Here is a 21799-nt window from a genome sequence, read left to right on the forward strand (position 1 = left end):
TGAACTCAAGTTAACCTTGAGTTAACAGGGGCTGTTTAGCACAGGGATAACTCGCTGGCTTCGAAAGCAGACCAAGGCAGGCCAGCAGCACGCTTCAATTCCCGTAACAGCCTCCCCGAACAGGCGCCGGAATGAGGCGACTAGGGGCTTTTCACAGTAATTTCATTTGAAGCCTACTTGTGACAATAAGCGATTTTCATTCATTAACCTTTTTAGAACATACAGTGAACATCTTAACAACCATCAATTCAAATACAACCCCCAAAGAATACAACACTAAGTAATCCTTAATAACTTCCCAAGTGCTGGGGAGAAGGGTGGGTGCTGAGGAGTGGGGTGTTTGGGGTGCTGGGCGGTTGCTGGGGAGGGAGGGGTGTGTGTGCTGGGGAGGTGGTGTGTGCTGGGAAAGGAGGTATGTGCTGGGGAGGGGGTATACTGGGCAGGGGGGTTTCTGGGCAGGGAGGTTGCTGGGGAGAGAGGTTGAGCTGGGGAGCTGCGGGGATGGGGTGTTGGGGGTGGGGGGGTGCTGGGGAAGGAGGTGGTGGCGGTGGCGGAGGGGGGTGCTGGGAGAGGGAGGGCTGGGGGGTACATTGGGGAGGGGGGTGTACTATTACAGGGGTGGGTGCTGGGGAGTGGAGTGTTCGGGGTGCTGGGGAGCGAGGGGTGTCTGTGCTGGGGAAGGAGGTGTGTGCTGGGGAGGGGGTGCTGCGGGAGGGAGGTGTACTGGGGCAGGGGGGTTTCTGGGCAGGGGGGTTGATGGGGAGAGAGGTTGAGCTGGGGAGCTGCGGGGAGGGGGGTGCTGGGGGAGGGAGGGTTGTGCTGGGGGGGCTGCGAGGAGGGGGGTGCTGGGAGACGGGGTTGCTGGGGGAGGGGGGTTGTGCTGGGGGGCTGCGGGGAGGGGGGTGCTGGTGGAGGGGGGTGCTGGGGGTGCGTTGGGGAGGGGTGGGTGCTGGGGAGTGGGGTGTTGTGAGTGCAGGGAGGTTTGGGGAAGGGAGAGTGTTGGGGAGGGTGGTATTGGGGGAGGGGATGCTGGGGAAGGCGGGATGTTGGGGGCGGGAGGTGTTGGGGAGGGGGGTTGGGGTAGTGGGGGGTTGGGGGAAGGAGGAGTGTTGGGAGGGAGGTATTGGGGGAGGGGGTGCTGGGGAGGGTGGGGATGTTGGGGGGCGGGAGGTGTCGGGGGAGGGGTTGGGTGAGGGGGGTTTGGGGTTGCGGGGGTATTTGGGTGAAGGAGGACTGTTGGGGAGGGCGGGTATTGGGGGAGGGGGTGCTGGCATGGGGGTGTGTGCTGGGGGAGGTGGGGGTGTGCTGGGGAAAGGGGTGTTGGGAATGCTGAGGGGGGAGGGGGTGTTGGGAATGCTGAGGGGGCAGGGGGTGTTGGGAATGCTGAGGGGGCAGGGGGTATTGGGAATGCTGGGGGGGGAGCGGGTTCTGGGAATGCTGGGGGGGGGAGCGGGTGTTGTGAATGCTGGGGGGGAGCGGGTGTTGGGAATGCTGAGGGGGGGAGAGGGTGTTGGGGAAGATGTGGAGGGAGAGGGGTGTACTGTGGGAGGGGTGTGCTGGGGAAGTGCTGTGCACTGGGCTGTGTGGGGGTCTGTGGGGAAGAGGGGTGCTGTGGAAGGGTCGTGGGGGTGCTGGGGAAGGGGAGTGCTGGGGAAGGGGGCATGCTGGGAAAGAGGGTGGGGGTGTGGGGGTCTGCGGGGAAGGGGGGTGGGGGTGCTGGGGAAAGGGGAGGTGGGGGTGCTGGGGAAAGGGGAGGTGGGGGTGCTGGGGAATGGGCGGGGTGGGGGTGCTGGGGAAGGGGGGGTGCTGGGGAAGGGGGGGGGATGCTGGGGAAGGGGGGTGTGGTGGTGCTGGGGCAGGGGGGGTGGTGGTGCTGGGGCAGGGGGAGGGAGTGCTGGGGAAGGGGTGGGGGTGCTGGGGAAGGGGGGGAGCCGGGGAAGGCGGAGTGGGGGTGCTGGGAAGGGGGTGGTGGGGGTGCTGGGGAAGGGGGTGGTGGGGGTGCTGGGGAAGGGGGTGGTGGGGGTGCTGGGGAAGGGGGTGGTGGGGGTGCTGGGGAAGGGGGTGGTGGGGGTGCTGGGGAAGTGGCGGGGTGGGGGTGCTGGGGAAGGGGGAGTGGGCGAGCAGGGGAAGGGGGTGCTGGGGAAGGGGTAGGGTGGGGGAGCTGGGGAAGTGGGGTGGGGGTGCTGGGGAAGGGGGTGGGGGTGCTGGGGAAGGGGGAATGGGGGTGCTGGGGAAGGGGGAATGGGGGTGCTGGGGAAGGGGGGGTGGGGGTGCTGGGAAGGGGGGGTGGGGGTGCTGGGGAAGGGGGGGTGGGGGTGCTGGGGAAGGGGGGGTGCTGGGGAAGGGGGGGTGCTGGGGAAGGGGGGGTGGGGTTGCTGGGGAAGGGGGTGGGGGTGCTGGGGAGGGGAGGTGGGGTGCTGGGGAAGGGGGGGTGCTGGGGAAGGGGAGGGGGGTGCTGGGGAAGGGGAGGGGGGTGCTGGGGAAGGGGAGGGGGGTGCTGGGAAGGGGAGGGGGTGCTGGGGAAGAGGGGGGTGCTGGGAAGGGGGGTGGTGGAGCTGGGGAGGGAGGGTGGTGGAGCTGGGAGGGAGGGTGGTGGAGCTGGGAGGGAGGGTGGTGGAGCTGGGGAGGGAGGGTGGTGGAGCTGGGGAGGGAGGGTGGGGGAGCTGGGGAGGGGGGTGGGGGAGGGGGTGGGGGGTGCGGGGGAGGGGGTGGGGGGTGCGGGGGAGGGGGTGGGGGTTGCTGGGGAGGGGGGTGGGGGGTGCTGGGGAGGGGGGTGGGGGGTGCTGGGGAAAGATGGTAGGGGTGCTGGGGAAGGGGGGTGGGGAAAGGGGGGTGGGTGTGCTGGGGGTGGGTGGGGATGCTGGGGATGGGGGTGCTGGGGAAGGGGGGGTGGGGGTGCTGGGAAGGGGGGGTGGGGGTGCTGGGGAAGGGGGTGGGGGTGCTGGGGAAGGGGGGTGGGGGTGCTGGCGAAGAGGGGGTGGGCGTGCTGGAGAAAGGGGGGTGTGAGGTACTGGGGAAGGGGGTTGGGTGTGCTGGGGAAGGGGGGTGCTGGGGAAGGAGGGGTTGCTAGGGAAGGGGGGTGCTGGGGAAGGGGGGTTGCTGGGGAAAGGGGGGGTTGCTGGGGAAAGGGGGGGGTTGCTGGAGAAAGGGGGGGTTGCTGGGGAAAGGGGGGGGTTGCTGGGGAAAGGGGGGGTTGCTGGGGAAAGGGGGGGGGTTGCTGGGGAAAGGGGGGGGGGTTGCTGGGGAAAGGGGGGGGGGGTTGCTGGGGAAAGGGGGGGGTTGCTGGGGAAAGGGGGGGGGTTGCTGGGGAAAGGAGGGGGGGGGGGGGGGGGGGGAGGTTGCTGGTAAATGTTCCCGATGTGTTTCAGGGATAACTGCAAAGTGCATCGAGAGCCAGGGACGATGCCATTGGATGCTGTATGATCGCGGGGAGATTAAGCGGCAATTGGCAAATCTGAGGCTGGGGCCAGAGATTGGAGCCGATACTTTGCTGCTTCTGGTGAATTACGTTCCTGTGTTTCACAGAACTCCTGGATTCGAGCCAAACCTTCACCTAAAAACCCTTCAAAGTGACGAACGAGTGAAGGATGTGGGACTCTCAGAGGAATTCAAGCTGGGTGCAAGATCAAAAAATGTAACAAATGTAAGTGTGGAACCCAAGCTAAAGCGGCAGCAAGCTCACAGATCATTCCACACACACCTTTGCCGGGCTACAACTGTCACACAAAGTGGAGGATTTCCAAAAGCAGCGAATGGCAGGGGGGGGGGTGCATTTGGTTATGTTCAGTGCGGGAGCTTCCCCAGACCTGGCAACAATGTTCTGGGAAAGTATCGCGACTGACAACCTTGTGAAAGGTTTCCGGACGGGCCTCAGTTTTCCTACTGGCCAAGGTGTTTGCATAAAATACTGTTGTTATGTAGACAAACGTATCCCAGTCAATCTGTGCACAGTAACGTTCCACAAACACCACTGTCTGGGATTAATAACCTTGATGTTTTGTTTGGGGCGTTGGTCACAAGGTAACTGTCATTGAGGATCACCTGACCAGAGGGTGGGGTTTCAGCTTGAAGGCAAAAAAGGCAGCAGCTCCAACAATGTAGCACTCCCCTCGCCGAGGCTTCCGCCTGGACCATGTACTCAACTCCCCGGGCTGACCTTCAGCGAGCCGGGCCTCGGTAGGATTGTCCGTTTGGGAGACTATGTCCCCACGCCGGCGTGAAAACGGTGGTGTTTTACGCCAGGAAAACTGGCGCGTAACGGCCACCGATTCTCTGCTCCGGGGGGGAAGAGGTGGCGGAGGCAGCATAGAGCTCCCAGATCGAGCTGTCGATAGGACCTGGAGCATTGCCGGGTCCGTGGCCACGCATGCGCAGGCCTGCAGTGGCCACCCCGTGCTTCATGGCGGACGCAGCACGAGGTCCCGGACCACAAAAATAGTCCCGTCCCCCCCCTCCCCCCTTCGCTCGCGTGACCCGCCCACCCACAGTACCCCCCAGCCCCAAATAACCCCCCCCCTCCCCCCACTGTGGAGGTGCTGGACTGAGTCCGCAGCCGCCACGCTGAGTTCCCAACGGGTGAGACCATGAGAGACCCACATCGTCGGGATCTCGGCCGATAGGGGACGGAGCATCACGATGCGGGCCTCAGGCAATGGCGTGGATATGGCGTGCAGCGTATTCCTAGAGTGCGGCGCTTTTCAGGAGGCAAAGCATTCGAAAGCGGCGCCGCCCCCCATTTTGACATCATCAGGGATTCTCCGCCCCGTCACCGAACGTGATTTCAGCGTCGGGGATCGGAAAATCCAGCCCACGGTCTTCCTTCCGGAAAGTGAAGCTGATACTTTAGCGCCATACTGAGAGCACCATCAGGTGAGGCATGAAAGCAAGGCACCCCATCAGCCCTGGCAGGTAAATGTGAAAACTCCCTTGGCAGAGTGGGCAACTTATCCCTCAATCAACATCGTTGGAAATAGATTGGTCATTATCATGTCGTGGGATCTTGCTGTGCGAACATACGATGCTGCATTTCCTTTATTACATCAGTGACGATGCTTCAAAACGACTTTGTTGGCAGTAAAGCGCTTGAGACGCCCAGTGGTAGTGAATGGTGCTACATAAATGCAGGACTTAACTTTCTTCTGTTGGCATGGCAAGGCTGGCACGCGATGAGATTTTAATTGTCACAGCGTCGCAGTCAATCCTATCCCAGCAACCTCCAGCTATAGCAGTGTCACACCTGCGCCATAACTCAGACAGACCCGGCTTTGCAACACATCTCACTCAACTTGAGCGGAGTTGATCAGGATGGCCTGTAGCTACTGTTGGAACTACTAGTGAGGGAATACTATCATTGTTTTAGGCAATGCTTTGAGGAGGCTCCTTCATGCCCCACTTTTAACAAGAGCTTTGGGGATGTACCTGGGGTACCTAACACAGACTTTAGGAAGTCTTTCTCTTTAGTCTGCCACTCTTCCCTTTAACCCAAATCCTCCATCTTAAAATTCTAGTGGCCAAATGGAGGCTTAAAAATAGCCCTATGGGAGAAGCAAGAGCCTTTGACTTAATGACAAACCTTTCAAAATGTAGATTTTTCTGAATTAATTGAGGAGCTGTCATGTGTTTACGAGGTTTTTCTGAGCAGATATGAACTCCCTCAACCCGCACCTATCTCCACCCCTATCAGTAACTTAATCCATCTCTCTCTCTCCCCGTCTCCTGTCTCTGTACATAACCTGTGTGTTGGGAGAGCATCACTATTGTGATTGGATTGTATGGGAGCTTACTGTCACTCAGGGTTTGACAGACTGCCGGTGTGACATACACGTCTCCAATGCTATCTTGTGCACTTTCCCACAACTGCACATGAGATAATCAGTTATATGTTATCGGTTTGCTAATTTATGCCAAGCCGCTACAGAATTGAGAAAAGCCAGCTCGCTCTCTGCACTCCCAAAGTTCCACTACACCACATACACATCATAAATACACCAAATGTGCTCCTAATTTGATATTACATGCACCTATTCCAAAGAGGCACTATTGGGGACATTATTATATTAGAGAGCGCAGACCCCCAAGCCTGCAATGCCTGTCACACTATCTACTTACATCCCATATGCTAAGTAAATGCAAACTGCTGCGAGTTCTTTCTCCATGTTTGAATGCCTTATCACAATGTTAATACTGCTGCATGTCACTAAAAGTCGTGCAGCCAAGTTAATGTCATCCTGACAGCGTGTCTAGCGAAATGTAACCAAGTTAACGTAGCACTGTCTGCATGAAAGAAAACTAGCAAACTTGAACCCCTCCCCACGGTTGTTTGCAGACACATGGGTGCGAATCTTGCCGAAACTCATCACTGCAGGTGTCACCGTGGTGGCTATGACCAATGTCTCTTCGAACAACTAAGAGACTCGCCAATCATTTATTCCCCAGGAAGATGGTAACCCTTTCAATGTAGATACGAAATAAATATCAGGCTTGTGATTATAGGGCCCAATTGATGGCCAAACATATAGTTAGTGAGCACAATCCTATGTTTGCAATGCACTTTTATATTGCACTTTGCACAGGCAATGTCACTTTAATAAGTTTCCTCTCAACTGGCACCCCATTGCACTTACCACTGGCACTTAAGCAGTTAAGGAATTGTACGGCAGGACTCGGATGAAAAGCAAATTGTACCTTCTGATCTTTTCCTTTCGGGATCTGTGCAGTAACCCTATCAGTACCACAGCTGCTCGGAGGCCTGCTTTCTTCGAGGGTACCCTGTCGCTCTTTTCAGCCATGTCCGTGTCAGCGCGCTGGGCTCCTTCCTCAGTTTTGCCTCTGTCCTCCCAGCTGTCACCCTGCGTGGAAACCTGGCTCCGGCCCTGACAGCTGCCCGTCAGGGTGCTGCCCCGGGACTCCCGTGCCCGTCAGGTGATTTTATTTTTTTTGTTCCTCTCTTCCCCAGCTCCGGTGACCTTCAAGTCACCTGGCTGGCTCCCCGGGAACTGCAGCTGTTTCTCTCCGGCGTCCTGGGGTCGGCAGCCAGCAGAGGGGTTGCCTACTGGGAGCCGGCAGTGTGATTTGTTCCCTTCCTCGGTGGGGTTTACTCTGTCAGCAGCCGCACACAATCCCTGACCACTGCTGTCAGCTGCAACATCCCTCAGCTCCTGAAAACACATTTGCTCCTGCAGGTGTAGCCCGTCCTGATCAAGCTGCCGACCTCCTCTCCCCACCCTCTCGTAGGAGTTGTTACCATTTAAAAGGTTTAAGCACACAAATTGTTCCACAGCTTCAGTACTGGTCCAACTGCCCGGTTTACTCAGGTTCCAGGATTTTTCCGCACCTTGCCTCATATATACTTTCCGCCTGTGTGTGTGTTGTCATGGCGACATGACAACTCTGGAGGCTCCGCCCTCCCGTCCACCCATTCCAGCTCGGCTCTGCTTCATTAATGCCAGTCGGAGGGTACAAAAGACGGTTCTCCTGTTTGTCAACCCTTTGCAAGGCAAACGGAGAGGGTCAAGGAAATCTGAGATTCTCCCTCACAAAGCTGCTGGTGTCAGGGGAGAGGGGAGTGCCAGGGGAGAGGGGGTGCGCCAGGGGAGCATTGACGGAAAGTTTCAGTAATTGAGATTGCTGGATGTTTGTCAGAACATAGAACATACAGTGCCAGAAGGGGGCCACCTGGCCCATCGAGTCTGCACCGACCCACCCAACCCCCTCACTTCCACCCCATCCCCGTAACCCAATAATCACTCCTAACCTTTTTGGTCACTGAGGGCAATTTATCATGGCCAATCCATCTAAACCGTGGGAGGAAACCGGAGCACCCGAAGGAAACCCACGGCGAGTGCTTGAAGGATTACGGAGACAAGGCAGGGTTACGGGACTGAGATACAGATAAGCCATCATCATACTGAATGATGGAACAGGCTTGAAGGGTTGAGTAGCATGCACCTGCCCCTTTTTCTTATGGTTTTAGAATTAATGGGGCAGGATGGCCTGAACCTCTTTCGATCAGGCTGACAGATCTAAATAAAACCTTGGTGGCAGCACGGTGGCGCAGTCGGTTAGCCCTGCTGTCTCATGGCGCCGAGGTCCCAGCTTTGATCCCGGCTCTGGGTCACTGTCCGTGTGGTGTTTGCACACGGTTTGCATGGGTTTCGCCCCCACAACCCAAAGATGTGCAGGGTAGGTGGATTGGCCACGCTAAATTGCCCCTTAATTGGAAAAAAATAATTGGGAACTCTAAATTTAGTTTTAAAAATAAAACCTTGGGCTCTAACTATCAGTAACCAGAGGCTGAGAAATCCTAATCACTGAAGTGGACAGAGAATTCAGAAAATGGGAGGAGGGCAGCTCTCGGTGACGGGTGAACTCGCAGCGAGCGCTGGCTGGCTAAATTGGAACTTTATAGCCACCAATTTGCTTTGTTTGTAAGGTGCTAAATGGGGTCAATAAAGATGGGGCTGGGCTCCTGGTCCCAAGCCAGTGATGCCCTGCCCAGCACTGCACATGCTCCTGTGCGGGGAGATGGTGCGCTGAGGGGATCGAACTCCACTGTGAGAACCCCCCATGGCTAAAGAACCAGCTGACGTGTCGTTGGCAAGGCTGGTAGGTGAAACAATGTGGCAAAAGGAACAAGAAGGCAGCCGGCGCCCAGGCTGCCTGGCACCCAGAGAACCCTGGATAAGCCTCCTTCATGGGGAGGAACATGTGTGTGGATCCTGGGGAGGGGGTTACACAAAAATGCAGTGCCTGTAAGATTGACAACAAAGATATGCAATCAAATGTTGTCTACGGATCCGATACCGTGTAATTTGAACAACTAATCCGCATAAAGGGATACTAACCCAGCACATATTTGTAGGACCCAATTCCTCAACTGTTCTGGGCACGCTCCTGTTATAGTGACCTGGACACTAGTTTCAGCCTATCACTGGAGTTTCCATTGAGCTTCATAGTGGTGGCACCTCCACCTGCTGGACCTCCCTGCATTTATAACCCTATCTGTCTGAATCGATAATCCCCCCACACCAACAAGCCTCTTCCTGCCCCGACAAACCCCTCTCTTGATCTACAAAACTGAGACGATTGCAGGCCTGTCCTCAACATCAAGAAGTCCCCAATAACCTCTCCCTACACAGCCAACCACACCACTGCACCTACTGGAACATTCCTGCCCCACCCACCCTTCCCTCCCATTTCTATGAGTCCCTCCTCCGTGCCTATCTATAATAATCTTTACTGTCACAAGTAGGCTTACATTAACACTGCAATGAAGTTACCGTGAAAAGGCCCTAGTCACCACATTCCGGCTCCTGTTCGGGTACACGGAGGGAGAATTAGAATGCCCAATTCACCTAACAACACGTCCTTCGGGATTTGTGGGAGGAAACCGGAGCACCCGGATGAAACCCACGCAGACATGAGGAGAACGTGCAGACTCCGCAGACAGTGACCCAAACCGGGAATCAAACCTGGGGCCCTGGTTCTATGAAGCAACAGTGCTACCCACTATGCTACCGTGCCTATCTCTGCCCGCCCCTGCACATACAAGACCCTCTCAGCACCCACAAGCCCCAGGCCCATACTTACAAGTTCCTCTCTCCCCGCACCTTCAACCTGGTCTCCAGCACCCATCAGGCCGCTCCTTGCATTCTCAAGCTCCCCCCCCCCCACTGAAACCCCTGGCTGCATCCCCAACACCTCTCCCTGGACCTACAGGGATTTCCAAGATGGAAAGCTCTGATGCTCGGCACTCAGTTATGATCCAGCGTTCGTGTCAGTGGAGTTATGCTTAATTCCAAACAGTTTGTGAAGAGGAGGGAAACCTCTTCACAGCATTTCGAGAGTTTGATGGTCAAATACTGAATGAGGTTAAACAAGGCAGATAGTCAAAACTGAGGCAGTTCCCCCTTTAAAAAAAATTGTAATTCTGATACGCAGAAAATAGAGCAGGAGCTCTTTCTAAATCCGACATCTGGTTGAACACGATCAAATCCTCACACCCAAACTAACAAGAGCAGATCTGTAAAACGAGCTTGTACAGCTTTGCCGCGTAATGCAATAGAGGGTTAAATTTGTGTGAAAATCAGTCTAGACTGGGCAGAGTTGCTTCTCTGGATGCTCTGAGAATGAGGAAGAAAGAGAGATGTTTGCGGTAGACTCCAGCACATTGATTCTAAAGACATTAAACTTGCAGAAAGCCAAGAGTACCTGGTTACAGCAAAGCCAAGATATCCTTGTCAAACCTGAATGTCCAGTGAGTGGAGTTTTCCTGTGAACATTAGGCCTTCCAGCCTCTGTCAGGTTTTGAGATTGAAAATTCAGCCAGGTGCAGAAGATGATGTCTGGTGTAGCGAAATCGGGACGGGATGAAGACATCATTGCAGGCAAATTATTTCTGGTCAAATCGACTTTGAACAGGATTAAAAACCAATCTGGAAGCCTGAAAATTCTCGATCCTGTCTCTCCTCTCTTAGGCACGGAGGAATTCACAAAGTTTTTTTTTTAAATTTAGAGTAGCCAATTATTTTTATTTTTCCAATTAAGGTGCAATTTAGCATGGCCAATCCACCTATCCAGCACATCTTTGGGTTGTGGGGGTGAAACCCACACAGACATGGGGGGGAATGTGCAAACTTCACACGGACAGTGACCCAGGGCCGGGATTCGAACCTGGGTGCTCAGTGCCGCAGTCCCAGTGCTAACCACTGCGCCACATGTCGCCCTAGGAATTCACAAAGTTAACCCCTTCTGCTGCCCTCCCAAACGTTTCTGTACTGACCAGCGGATTAACCCTTTGTGTTCCATCACTGCAATGTTGCAACCGGGACACCAACAACAGTTTCCATGTATACCTGGCAAGATATTTCACAGGAACCACAGGAACTGTAAGACGTAGGAGCAAAGATAGGCCATTCTGCCCATCGGGTCTGCTCCACAAGTCAATGAGCTCATGACTGATCTGAAATAATAATCCTCAACTCCACCTTCCCGCTTGAGCCCCATAACCCTTCATTCTTTTATTGCGGCGGCTGTGACCAGGCTCAATCTCAATAGAGCTCTGGCCTTTTCTGGTTAGATGTTTGATAAGATAAGGGTAATGGAGGTGGGAAGGGGGACAAAAGAGCATTCCGCATGGCTGTGGTTCGGTGGTAGTTTTCGTTCCTCTGATTCGGAATGGTTTGTGAGGTGAAGCCCCTTCTCGAGAGCAATCGATCCTGGCTGATTCTCCAGTGCGGGAAGGAGGGAGTGATGCACTGCCGGAAATGCAAAACTGAGGCCCCATCTACCCTTTTAGGTGGCCCAAAAAGGTGCTGTGGCATGACCAGTTAGGAAGACAAATGCAATGATAGCATTCAGGTGGAAAGGGCTAGAATGCAAGACTAAGGATGTACTTCTGAGGCTATATAAGGCTCTGGTCAGATCGCATTTGGAGTATTGTGGGCAGTTTTGGGCCCCATATCTAAGGAAGGATGTGCTGGCCTTGGAAAGGGTCCAAAGGAGGTTCACAAGAATGATCCCTGGAATGAAGAGCTTGTCGTATGAGGAACGGTTGAGGACTCTGGGTTTGTACTCATTGGAGTTTAGAAGGATGAGGGGGGATCTTATTGAAACTTACAGGATACCGCGAGGCCTGGATAGAGTGGACATGGAAAGGATGTTTCCACTTGTAGGAAAAACTAGAACCAGAGGACACAATCTCAGACTAATGGGACGATCCTTAAAAGCAGAAATGAGAGGGCAGCACGCTGGCGCAGTGGTTAGCACTGCGGCCTCATGTAGCTGAGGTCCCAGGTTCGATCCCAGCTCTGGGTCACTGTCCGTGTGGAGTTTGCACATTCTCCCCGTGTTTGCGTGGGTTTCGCCCCCACAACCCAAAAATGTGCAAGTTAGATGGATTGGCCACGCTAAATTGGCCCTTAATTGGAAAAAATAAATTGGGTACTCTAAAAAAATGTTTAAAACAGAGGTGAGGAGGAATTTCTTCAGCCAGAGGGTGGTGAATCTAAGGAACACTTTGCCGCAGAAGGCAGTGGAGGTCAAATCACTGAGTGCCTTTAAGACAGAGATAGATAGGTTCTTGATTAATAAGGGGACCAGGGGTTATGGGGAGAAGGCAGGAGAATAGGGATGAGAAAAATATTAGCCATGGTTGAACGGTGGAGCAGACTCAATGGGCCGAGTAGCCTAATTCTGCCCCTATGTCTTATAGTTTTATGAACCGAAAGAAAAGCTGGGGAATTCTGTCGAGTGCCGGACAATAAAACAGATGACCTCGCCATTTATCTCATTGATACTTGCTGTATGCAAGTTCAATGACACTCTCCCAGCGTGACAACAATGAATGTATTTCAAAAGCACTCCATTGGTTGCAAAGCCCTTTGGCACCTCCTGATGCCATCAAAGGTGCTATATAAATGCAAGTCCTCTCATTTTTCTTCCTTCAGTACCAGAAGAACTGAAGCTCGCCACGGACTCTCCAATTATTGTGTTTGTGTCATAACCTGCCTGCTTACCATTGGCTGGGGACTAATGACAATCCCACAATCCTGTGGGAGTATGAGCTTCCCCAATGAGGGGGGCGGAGAAACCATTAGTAAACTCCATGTATAAATAAAGCTGGCCAGTTTGGAACCAGCAGGAAGGAGTGTGCATCAAGGGAAGTTGCTGCTGCTGATATATATGTTATTGTAAATAAATGTTATTACTTTGTATCCTTAAAACTCGTGCTGGATTCTTTGTGGCCCTCACAAAAGTTTGACACACAAATATATTAGCAAACGTACCGTGAAGCTAACGGGGTGTGTTAAGAAGGGGTGTTCATTGGCACAAGGCATTTCAGTTCTTTTTATGCCGCACATTATTCCTGAGCTGAGAACTCACAAGCCAAGACTTACCAAGTCCAAGTTAGGACAGGGCGCAGAATAAGGTCGGGGGTGCAGTACGAAGTTCGGTCATGGATTGTGGTTCTGAGCCAAAATTCCCTTAGCACAGGGGAGTGGAGAGGAGCTCGTAGTTTTGGATTGGATTGGATTGGTTGGATTTGTTTATTGTCACGTGTACCGAGGTACAGTGAAAAGTATTTTTCTGCGAGCAGCTCAACAGATCATTAAATACATGAAAAGGAAATAAAAGAAAATACATAATAGGGCAACACAACATATACAATGTAACTACAGAAGCACTGGCATCAAATGAAGCATACAGGGTGTAGTGTTAATGAGGTCAGTCCATAAGAGGGTCATTTAGGAGTCTGGTAACAGTGGGGACGAAACTGTTTCTGAGTCTGTTTGTGCGTGTTCTCAGACTTCTGTCTCTCCTGGAAGAGTGAGTAAGCCGGGTGGGAGGGATCTTTGATTATGCTGCCCGCTTTCCCCGGGCAGCGGGAGGTGTAGATGGAGACAATGGATGGGAGGCAGGTTCGTGTGATGGACTGGGCAGTGTTCACGACTCTCTGAAGTTTCTTGCGGTCCTGAGCCGAGCAGTTGCCATACCAGGCTGTGATGCAGCCCAATAGGATGCTCTCTATGGTGCATCTGTAAAAGTTGGTAAGGGTTAATGTGGACATGCCGAATTTCCTTAGTTTCCTGAGGCAGTACAGGCGCTGTTGTGCTTTCTTGGTGGTAGCGTCGACGTGGGTGGACGTTTGTGTCGACGTAGAAGAGAAATCCTTGGTAGAGCTCCCGTTAATTTTTTAATTTGCACCGACAGTGAGTGAGACTCCTGCTTACCAACTTGCATGTACTTGTAACAGATGTAGAGGCACTGGAGAAGGTGCAAAAAAACCTTCCGAGTATGATTCCAGAACTGAGCTTAGTGCTAACAAGAAGCATTGAACAGGCTGGAGAGAAGATGGAGGCATGATCTGACAAGGTCCTCTCCAAATTATGAAAGTGTCGACAAAGATATTTCCACTCATTGATGGGGACCAGAATTGGGGGGCCTTATATATACGATAATCACTGATAAATCCAATAGGGAGTTCAGGAAAAATCTTTTTATCCAGAGCCTGGTTAGAATATGAAACTCATTCCGACAAGAAGTAGTTGAGGTGAACAGTTTACATGCAATTAAGGGTTTCCGAGGTTTTATTAATAGGGGCATTGAGTAATTTAGTAAGGAGACCATGGTGAACTTGTATTCGACACTAGTTAAGCCTTATCTGGAGTACTGCATCTCTTCTGGGCGCCATACTTGAGGATCATCATAGCATTTACAGTGCAGAAGGAGGCCATTCGGCCCATCAAGTCTGCACCGGCTCTTGGAAAGAGCACCCCACCCAAGTTCAACACCTCCACCCTATCCCCATAACCCAGTAACCCCACCCAACACTAAGGGCAATTTTGGGCACTAAGGGCAATATATCATGGCCAATCCACCTAACCTGCACATCTTTGGACTGTGGGAGGAAACCGGAGCACCCGGAGGAAACCCAAGCACACACGGGGAGGATGTGCAGACTCCGCACAGTCAGTGACCCAAGCCGGAATCGAACCTGGGACCCTGGAGCTGTGAAGCAATTGTGCTAACCACTGTGCTACCGTGCTGCCCAGGAAGGATGTGGAGGCATAGGAGAGATTCACAAGAATGATTCCAGAGATAAACAACTGTAGCTATGAGGAGAGGTTGGGTCTGCGTAGATGTTCCCGATGGCGGGGGTAGTCCAGGACCAGGTGTCACAGTCTAAGGGATATGGGATAAGACATTTAAGAATGAGATGAGGAAAAATGTCTTCACCAAGAGATTGGTGAACCTGTGGAATTCGCTGACACAGAAAGCAGTTGAGGCTAAAACGTTGCATTCTTTCATGAAGGAGTTAGATATAGCTCTTGGGGCTAAAGGGATGAAAGGATAAGGGGGGGAAGCGGGACCAGGTCACTGAGTTGGGTGATCAGCCGTGACCATAATGAATGGCAGAGCAGGCTCGAAGGGCTGTATGGCCTCCTCCCCATAGAATATAGAATTTACAGTGCAGAAGGAGGCCATTTGGCCCATCGAGTCTGCACCGGCCCTTGGAAAGAGCACCCTACCTAAGCCCACACCTCCACCCTATCCCTAACCCCACCTAACCTTTTTTGGACACTAAGGGCAATTTATCACGGTCAATCCACCTAACCTGCACATCTTTGGACTGTGGGAGGAAACCGGAGCACCCGGAGGAAACCCACGCAGACACGGGGAGAACGTGCAGACTCTGCACAGACTGTGACCCAAGCCGGGAAATCAATCCGGGGACCCTGAGGCTGTGAAGCAACAGTGCTAACCACTGTGCTACCGGGCCGGGTTTCCCTTGGGGGAAAAAAAAGCTGAAAGGAGAATTGATAGAAGTATTCAGGATCCTGTGGAGTATGGACTGGGTAATCAGTGAGAAGCTGTTACCTCACAAGAGTACACCAAGAACTCGAGGACACAGATTCAAAATAATGGGCAGAAGGAGTGGAAGTGATGAGAGGAGCAGTTTTTCACCCAGAGTGTGGCTGGAGACTGGAACACACATCCTGAGAGGGTTGTGGAGGGAGGTTCGATCGAGATATTGCTGTCTGAAAAGGTAGAATGTGCAAAGTTATAGGGATAAGGCAGGGGAGTGGGATTAGGTAGAATGATCTTTCAGAGAGCCAGTACAGACTGGACAGGCCGAATGGCCTCCGTTTGCACTGCAGCAATTCTGTGAAGGGGAAGCCAGCTACACGCATGAAGTGGAAAGGAATAGAAGGATAATAAAAGGAAAAATACTGTGGTTGCTGGAAATCGGAAATAACAGCAGAAAATGCTGGAAAAACCCGGCAGGTCTGGCACCATCTGCGAGGACAAAAACAGAGTCAATGGGAATGATTTACCGGCCTTCTCCCACTGGAATCAGGATGGGACGGGCCGGTAGATCCCGGGAGAGATTAAAACCCACTTAGCCGTGCTGACGTGGATCAAACATCCATCCAGCCAAGGAGATCGCAGTCGAGTGCCCATTAGTACTGGTCCCCACAAATGGGGACCAAGCGTACCGGTAGTTGGAGGGATCGGAGGTCCCCAATGGTCAGCCTCTGGCCAGGTTGGCATTCGGGCACTGCTGGTGCCAACCAGGCACCTTGTCACTCCCACTAGAATGCCAGCCTGGCACTGCGAGGGTGTCCAGGTGACACTGCCAGGCTGGCAGAGGCACTGCCAGGGTGCCAGGCTGGTAGTGCCAAGCTGGCATTTTGCTCGCATTGTGGATCGGGCCCAGAGGTGCCCTGCCAGTATATGATTGGATGCATGGGGGCTCGAGGACTCCCCTCCCAACATGTGAGTTAGGACGTTGGTCCAGGGGTGGTCGGGAAATCGGGACGCCATTTAAAAATGGAATCCTGATCTCTTCCTGCACTGAGGGGCTCCGCTCATCGGAGCTCCTCAGTGCAGGAAATAATGCCAAGGGAGGCCTTGGGCGGGCATTCCCCGCTGGGGGCTGTGAAAAAAACAGGGTGCCGTTCAATAACGGGGTCGTTACCACTGGGAGTTTTTAAAAATCTCATCAAACATTTCAAGTCACATGGAGTTGGAACATCAACTCTGTTTTTCTCTCTCCATAGATGCTGCCAGACCTGCTGAATTTTTCGAGCCTATTTTGTTTTTACTTTGGAATAGAAGAATATGTTGGTTCAATAAAGAGTCTGAGAGGGGGCTCATTTGCAACATAAACACCAGCGAGGCACTGCTAGGCTAAATGGAATGTTTCTGTCGTGTTAACACGACATAATGATGCATGTTATTTGAGGACGTTAATAAGTGAAGTACTTTCTGCATGAAACTGAGAAATAAAAGTTACCTAGAGCTTCTATGATCCTCTTTGGTATACATATTTGCAGAGGGCCCAGTCTCAAGTGGGCATCTGGTGAGCCAGATTTACCACTTTGTAGCCTTTGACTCACCTTATTATTATGGGCCAGGGTTTAGAGAACACCAAAGTATATCATGGAGTTCACCTGACTCACAACTTTAAATAGATTTTGGCTATGGGGAGCACAAGGGCCCACTTTACAGGTGTGATGCAACAGAGAGCTAAAGTGTGTTTTAAACAAAACAATGTTTATTCTATGAATCCAGTTAACATTTTATAAACACACAGTAAACAGTTTATCAACTATCAATCCTGACCACCCCCCAAAAGATATAGTACTCTATAGATAACCCTTGATAACTTGCCAAACAACATCCACAAGTTAAACCCTTTTTAAATAAAGACAGCAGGTTTAAATTCTCTACAGAAACAGGTATTACTTTGAAATCATCAAGTGATAGAACATAGAACATACAGTGCAGAAGGAGGCCATTCAGCCCCTCGAGTCTGCACCGGCCCACCAAAGCCCTCACTTCCACCCTAGCCCCGTAACCCAATAACCCCTCCTAACCTTTTTGATCACTAAGGGCAATTTATCATGGCCAATGCACTTAACCTGCACATCTTTGGTCTGTGGGAGGAAACCGGAGCACCCGGAGGAAACCCACGCAGATACGGGGCGAACATGCAGACTCCGCACTGACAGTGACCCAGCGGGGAATCGAACCTGGGACCCTGGCGCTGTGAAGCCACAGTGCTATCCACTTATGCTACCGTGCTGCCTGATCTTTAGATTGCAGAGAGAGATCATAACATCTTCTTGCTGTGAATGCAGCTCTTCACCTCTGAAAATGAAACCAAAAAACACTGCAGCTGCCAGCTCAAAACAAAAGTGAAAGACCGACAGACAGCCCAGCTCCACCCACACACTGACATCACTGCAGCCATTTGATGAAACACACTTTTCTTAAAGGGAATCTCTCATGACATTATGAAGGAGATGTGCTCCGAAAGCTAGTGATTCGAAACAAATCTGTTGGACTTTAACCTGGAGTTGTAAGACTTCTTACTGGGCTCACCCCAGTCCAACACCGGCATCTCCACATCATAGCCTTTGATCACCAGCAACAGAACCAGTCCCTTGTCAAGGTTTCATTTTGCCGTTGGTCCTGATTTGGTGAGTTAGATAGTCCAATACTCTATAGATGTCCACGTTTTTTCTTTGTGGGTTGCATAGGTGTCTGACAACGGGATTTAGGATTGGATCTAACAGTCCCACCAGCAGTGGGACACTGGCGGGTGGGGGGGGATCTTAATTTGGAGAGAGGCCAAAAATTGTTTTCCCGGCAGCCGGATAAACTTATTCTCAAGATTTTAAAGGTAGGTCGAGCATCCCGACGATCAATGTCAGGAAGCCCTTCTGCATGCATCAGCACCTCATTCATGCTCAGTGAAAGGCCGCCTTGCCAGAATTAAGTCCTCCCCTCCCCACTAGCGAGAAATTAGAACGTTCACTTTTACGACCGAACATGGCGAGGCCGACTTCTTCTTTGATTAATGGCAAGTTGCGGCTACATTGACGCCTTTGGGGAGGGTCTGTAAGTACCAGTCTAAGCTTGAGACTGGTTGGTGTCAGTGCAAATTGCGTGGAGGATGAGCAAGGATGGGAGGAAGGGTTAGCAGGAAAGGGTGGAGCAGTAGCCAGTCAAACGTGGACCCGATTGGGCAGCACTGTGGCGCAGTGGTTAGCACTGCTGCCTCACAGCGCCGAGGCCCCAGGTTCGATCCAGGCTCTGGATCGTGTGGAGTTTCCACATTATCCCCGTGTCTGCGTGGGTTTTGTGCCCACAACCCAAAGATGTGCAGGGTAGGTGGATTGGCCACGCTAAATTGCCCCTTAACTGGAAAAAAATGAATTGGACACTCAAAATTAATTTTTTTTTTTAAGTATACCCGTTGATGGCCACCTTGATTAGGTCCAGGAGCGGCCTTACAAGGAGGTCCTCCTCCTGTCCCATCCCCTCTGCACCAGATTTATACATAAACAATAATCACCAAATTAAACAACAATGACAGAGATGAAGCACCTGTAACTAAAATAAAATGTCAATTGGAAACTTAATTAATCAAACCAAAATGTAATTACCGGGGGTGATCACAGCGCCAGGGTCCCAGATTTGATTCCCGGCTTAGCTCACTGTCTGTGTGGAGTCTGCACTTTCTCTCCGTGTATGCGTGGGTTTCCTCCGGTTTCTTCCCACAAGTCCCGAAAGACATGCAGCGGGATTCTCCGACCCCCGCCGAGTCAGAAAATACTCGGGGGGCGGCATGAATCCCGTCCTGCCGACCCAACGCCGGGTGCCATATTCTCCGGAGCCGGTTTTCGGGTGGGGGCGGGGTTCACGCAACGCTGGTCGGGGGCCGTTGGCAGCGGCCCCCCAGCAAATCGCCGGGCCCTGATGGACCGAGCGGCCGTCCGTTTCTGGCCAGTCCCGCCGGTGTGGATCAGACATGGTCCCACACGGAGGGACCTGGCAGGTAAGTCGTCTGGGGCAGTCCTCGGGGGGGGGGGGGGGGGGATCTGACCCTGGGGGGCCCCCACGCTGGCCTGGCCTGCGAACGGGGCCTACTGATCTGCGGCCGTCCTGTGCCATGGGGGCACTCCTTCCTTCCGCGCCGGTCCCTGTAGTGATCCGCCATGGCCGGCGCGGAGAATACGCCAGCCGGTCTGCGCATGTGCGGAACCATGCTGGCGGTTCCGCGCATGCGCGAGATCAGGTCAGCCCTTCGGCGCATGTGCTAACTCGCGCAGTCCCTTCGGCGCCGGCTGGTGCGGCGCCAACTCCTCCGGCGTCCACCTAGCCCCCGAAAGTGCAGAGAATTCCGCACTTTCGGGGGCTTTTGCCGCCGGAGTGGTTCGTGCCGGATTTCCCCCCAGCGTGGGGACTTAGTACCCGGACAGGAGAATCCCGCCCATGCTGTTAGGTAATCTGGACATTCTGAATTCTCCCTCTGTGTACCCGAACAGGCGCCAGAATGTGGCGACTGGGGGCTTTTCAAAGTAACTTCATTGCAGTGTTAATATAAGCCTACTTGTGACAATAAAGATTATTATTATGTACCCAGTCCCCATGGTGCCCACCTGTCACTGAAGTATCCTCTATTTATATGTATTCAAAGACAAATAATACTTATCACTTGTTTCTCTTAACCTCACAATGTAATTGACATTAACACACGTAACAATGTAATTGATAAGACGTTGACACTGTTAACAATGAAATGGGATGGTATGTGAAGTGGAAACATCATGATTGGTGTCAATACTGTTTTAGGGTTAGGATTAGCCCATTATGGAGTGGAGTCTGACTTGACTCTACATCTGGACGAGGTTATTCTTGACTTGGGGAGTGCTTGAAGCTAACCCGTTGAGCAAGAGGTGGGACACCATGTTCTCCCCCTCCCTCCCCTCTGACTGACCCGTCTGTAAAGGCAGTAAGAATGGTGGTGCTAAAGCAGTTTGAGGTGGGACGGGCTTCTTTATCCCTTTTATTTCTGATTTTGGCAGCGATATCTTTCCACCTGCTGGAGTATAAAGCAGCAGGGCTGGATCTACCAGATGCTCAAACCCGAAGCTGATCTGATTATCACCACAACTAAGCTGAAGGTTGCAAGGATATTATTACAGGCCATCTCCAGAGTTATTTAATCAAAATTCATAACCATTTCTGACATAGTAAATGGAATTAAACCCGATGCTTCCTATTAAACCGCAGGTGTTTTGATAACAAGAAAAATGATATTAATAAAACCACTGCCATAGAGACTGTTGATTTCCCAATAAACTGCTCGGCACTGACGTCACCCCAGCACATGCTGAGCTGGGGAGAACTATTATACTGATGTCTCTTTGAAAGTACATTTTTTAAAAGTTCAATGGTGACTTTTCTTGTGTTTTTCACAATGGCTTAACAACGGTTCACAAAATAGACTGATAGCAGGAGATGGGGATGTAGAACAGTCTGTGCTCATACTGAAGATGCAAATTCATTAAAACAGATGATTAAAGAGATATTTCTTGCAATCTTTTAAATGAGAGACCGTTCCTGTAAAATATCTGACAAGATTGAGGCAATGAGCACTACTTAAAGCTGCTGAGTGTAATTTTTCACTGTACAGTGTTCATAATCCCAGCAGCCCAACGCCCAATTAAGATCTTTTTTACGAGTCCAGGCTGCGGCCAAGGTGCTCAGGGGGTTTATGGACCAGATGGGGGGAGTGGATCCATGGAGGTTTGCCAGGCCGCTGGCCAGGGAATTTTCCTTCTTTTCCCACGTCCATAGAGCCTACTCCCGGATAGATTTTTTCATTTTGAGTAGGGCGCTAATCCTGAAAGTGGAGGGAACGGAATATTCGGCCATAGCTATCTCGGACCACGCCCCGCATTGGGTGGAGCTGGGGTTGGGGGAGGAGAGGGACCAGCGCCCTCTGTGGCGCCTTGATGTGGGACCTTTGGTGGACGAGGGGGTGTGGGGGCGGGTGCGGGGGTGCATTGAAAGACATTTGGAGGCCAACGACAACGGGGAAGTGCAAGTGGGGATAGTCTGGGAGGCGTTGAAGGCAGTGGCCAGGGGAGAGCTAATCTCCATTAGGGCCCACAGGGAGAAGCGAGAGGGGAGGGAGAGGGAGAGGTTGGTGGGGAGATTTGAAGGGTGGACAGGAGGTATGGAGAGGCCCCCGAGGAGGGGCTACTTAGGGAACGACGGAACCTCCAGACGGAATTCGACCTGTTGACCACGGGGAAAGCAGAGGCACAGTGGAGGAAAGCGCAGGGGGCGACGTAGGAGTAAAGGGAAAAGGCAAGTCGGATGCTGGCACATCAGCTTCGTAAGAGAGAGGCAGCGAGGGAGATTGGTGGAGTTAAGGATAGAGGGGGGAATACGGTGCGGAGTGCGGTGAGAATAAACGAGGTATTTAGGGACTTCTATG

The 21799-nt window shown here is 52.5% G+C and overlaps 1 protein-coding gene across 9 annotated transcripts in view; it reads right to left on the reverse strand.

Annotated features, from left to right (window-relative positions):
• Positions 1-21799, reverse strand: part of LOC140386893 (rap1 GTPase-activating protein 2-like) — a 618530-nt gene that overhangs the window by 207447 nt on the left and 389284 nt on the right. For 2 of the 9 annotated variants that reach the window (XM_072469737.1, XM_072469732.1), the window contains exon 1: positions 6685-7324. The exons of 6 other annotated variants lie outside the window; for them this stretch is intronic. In XM_072469737.1, the coding sequence (XP_072325838.1) occupies positions 6685-6788 (104 nt within the window). In that variant the 5' untranslated portion in view covers positions 6789-7324. Of the gene's footprint in view, positions 1-6684; positions 7325-21799 lie in introns of those variants that run through there. One more of the 9 variants, XM_072469736.1, reaches the window with a different exon arrangement.

Source organism: Scyliorhinus torazame, chromosome 12, assembly GCF_047496885.1.
Source record: "Scyliorhinus torazame isolate Kashiwa2021f chromosome 12, sScyTor2.1, whole genome shotgun sequence".
Classification (NCBI taxonomy): Eukaryota; Metazoa; Chordata; class Chondrichthyes; order Carcharhiniformes; family Scyliorhinidae; genus Scyliorhinus; species Scyliorhinus torazame.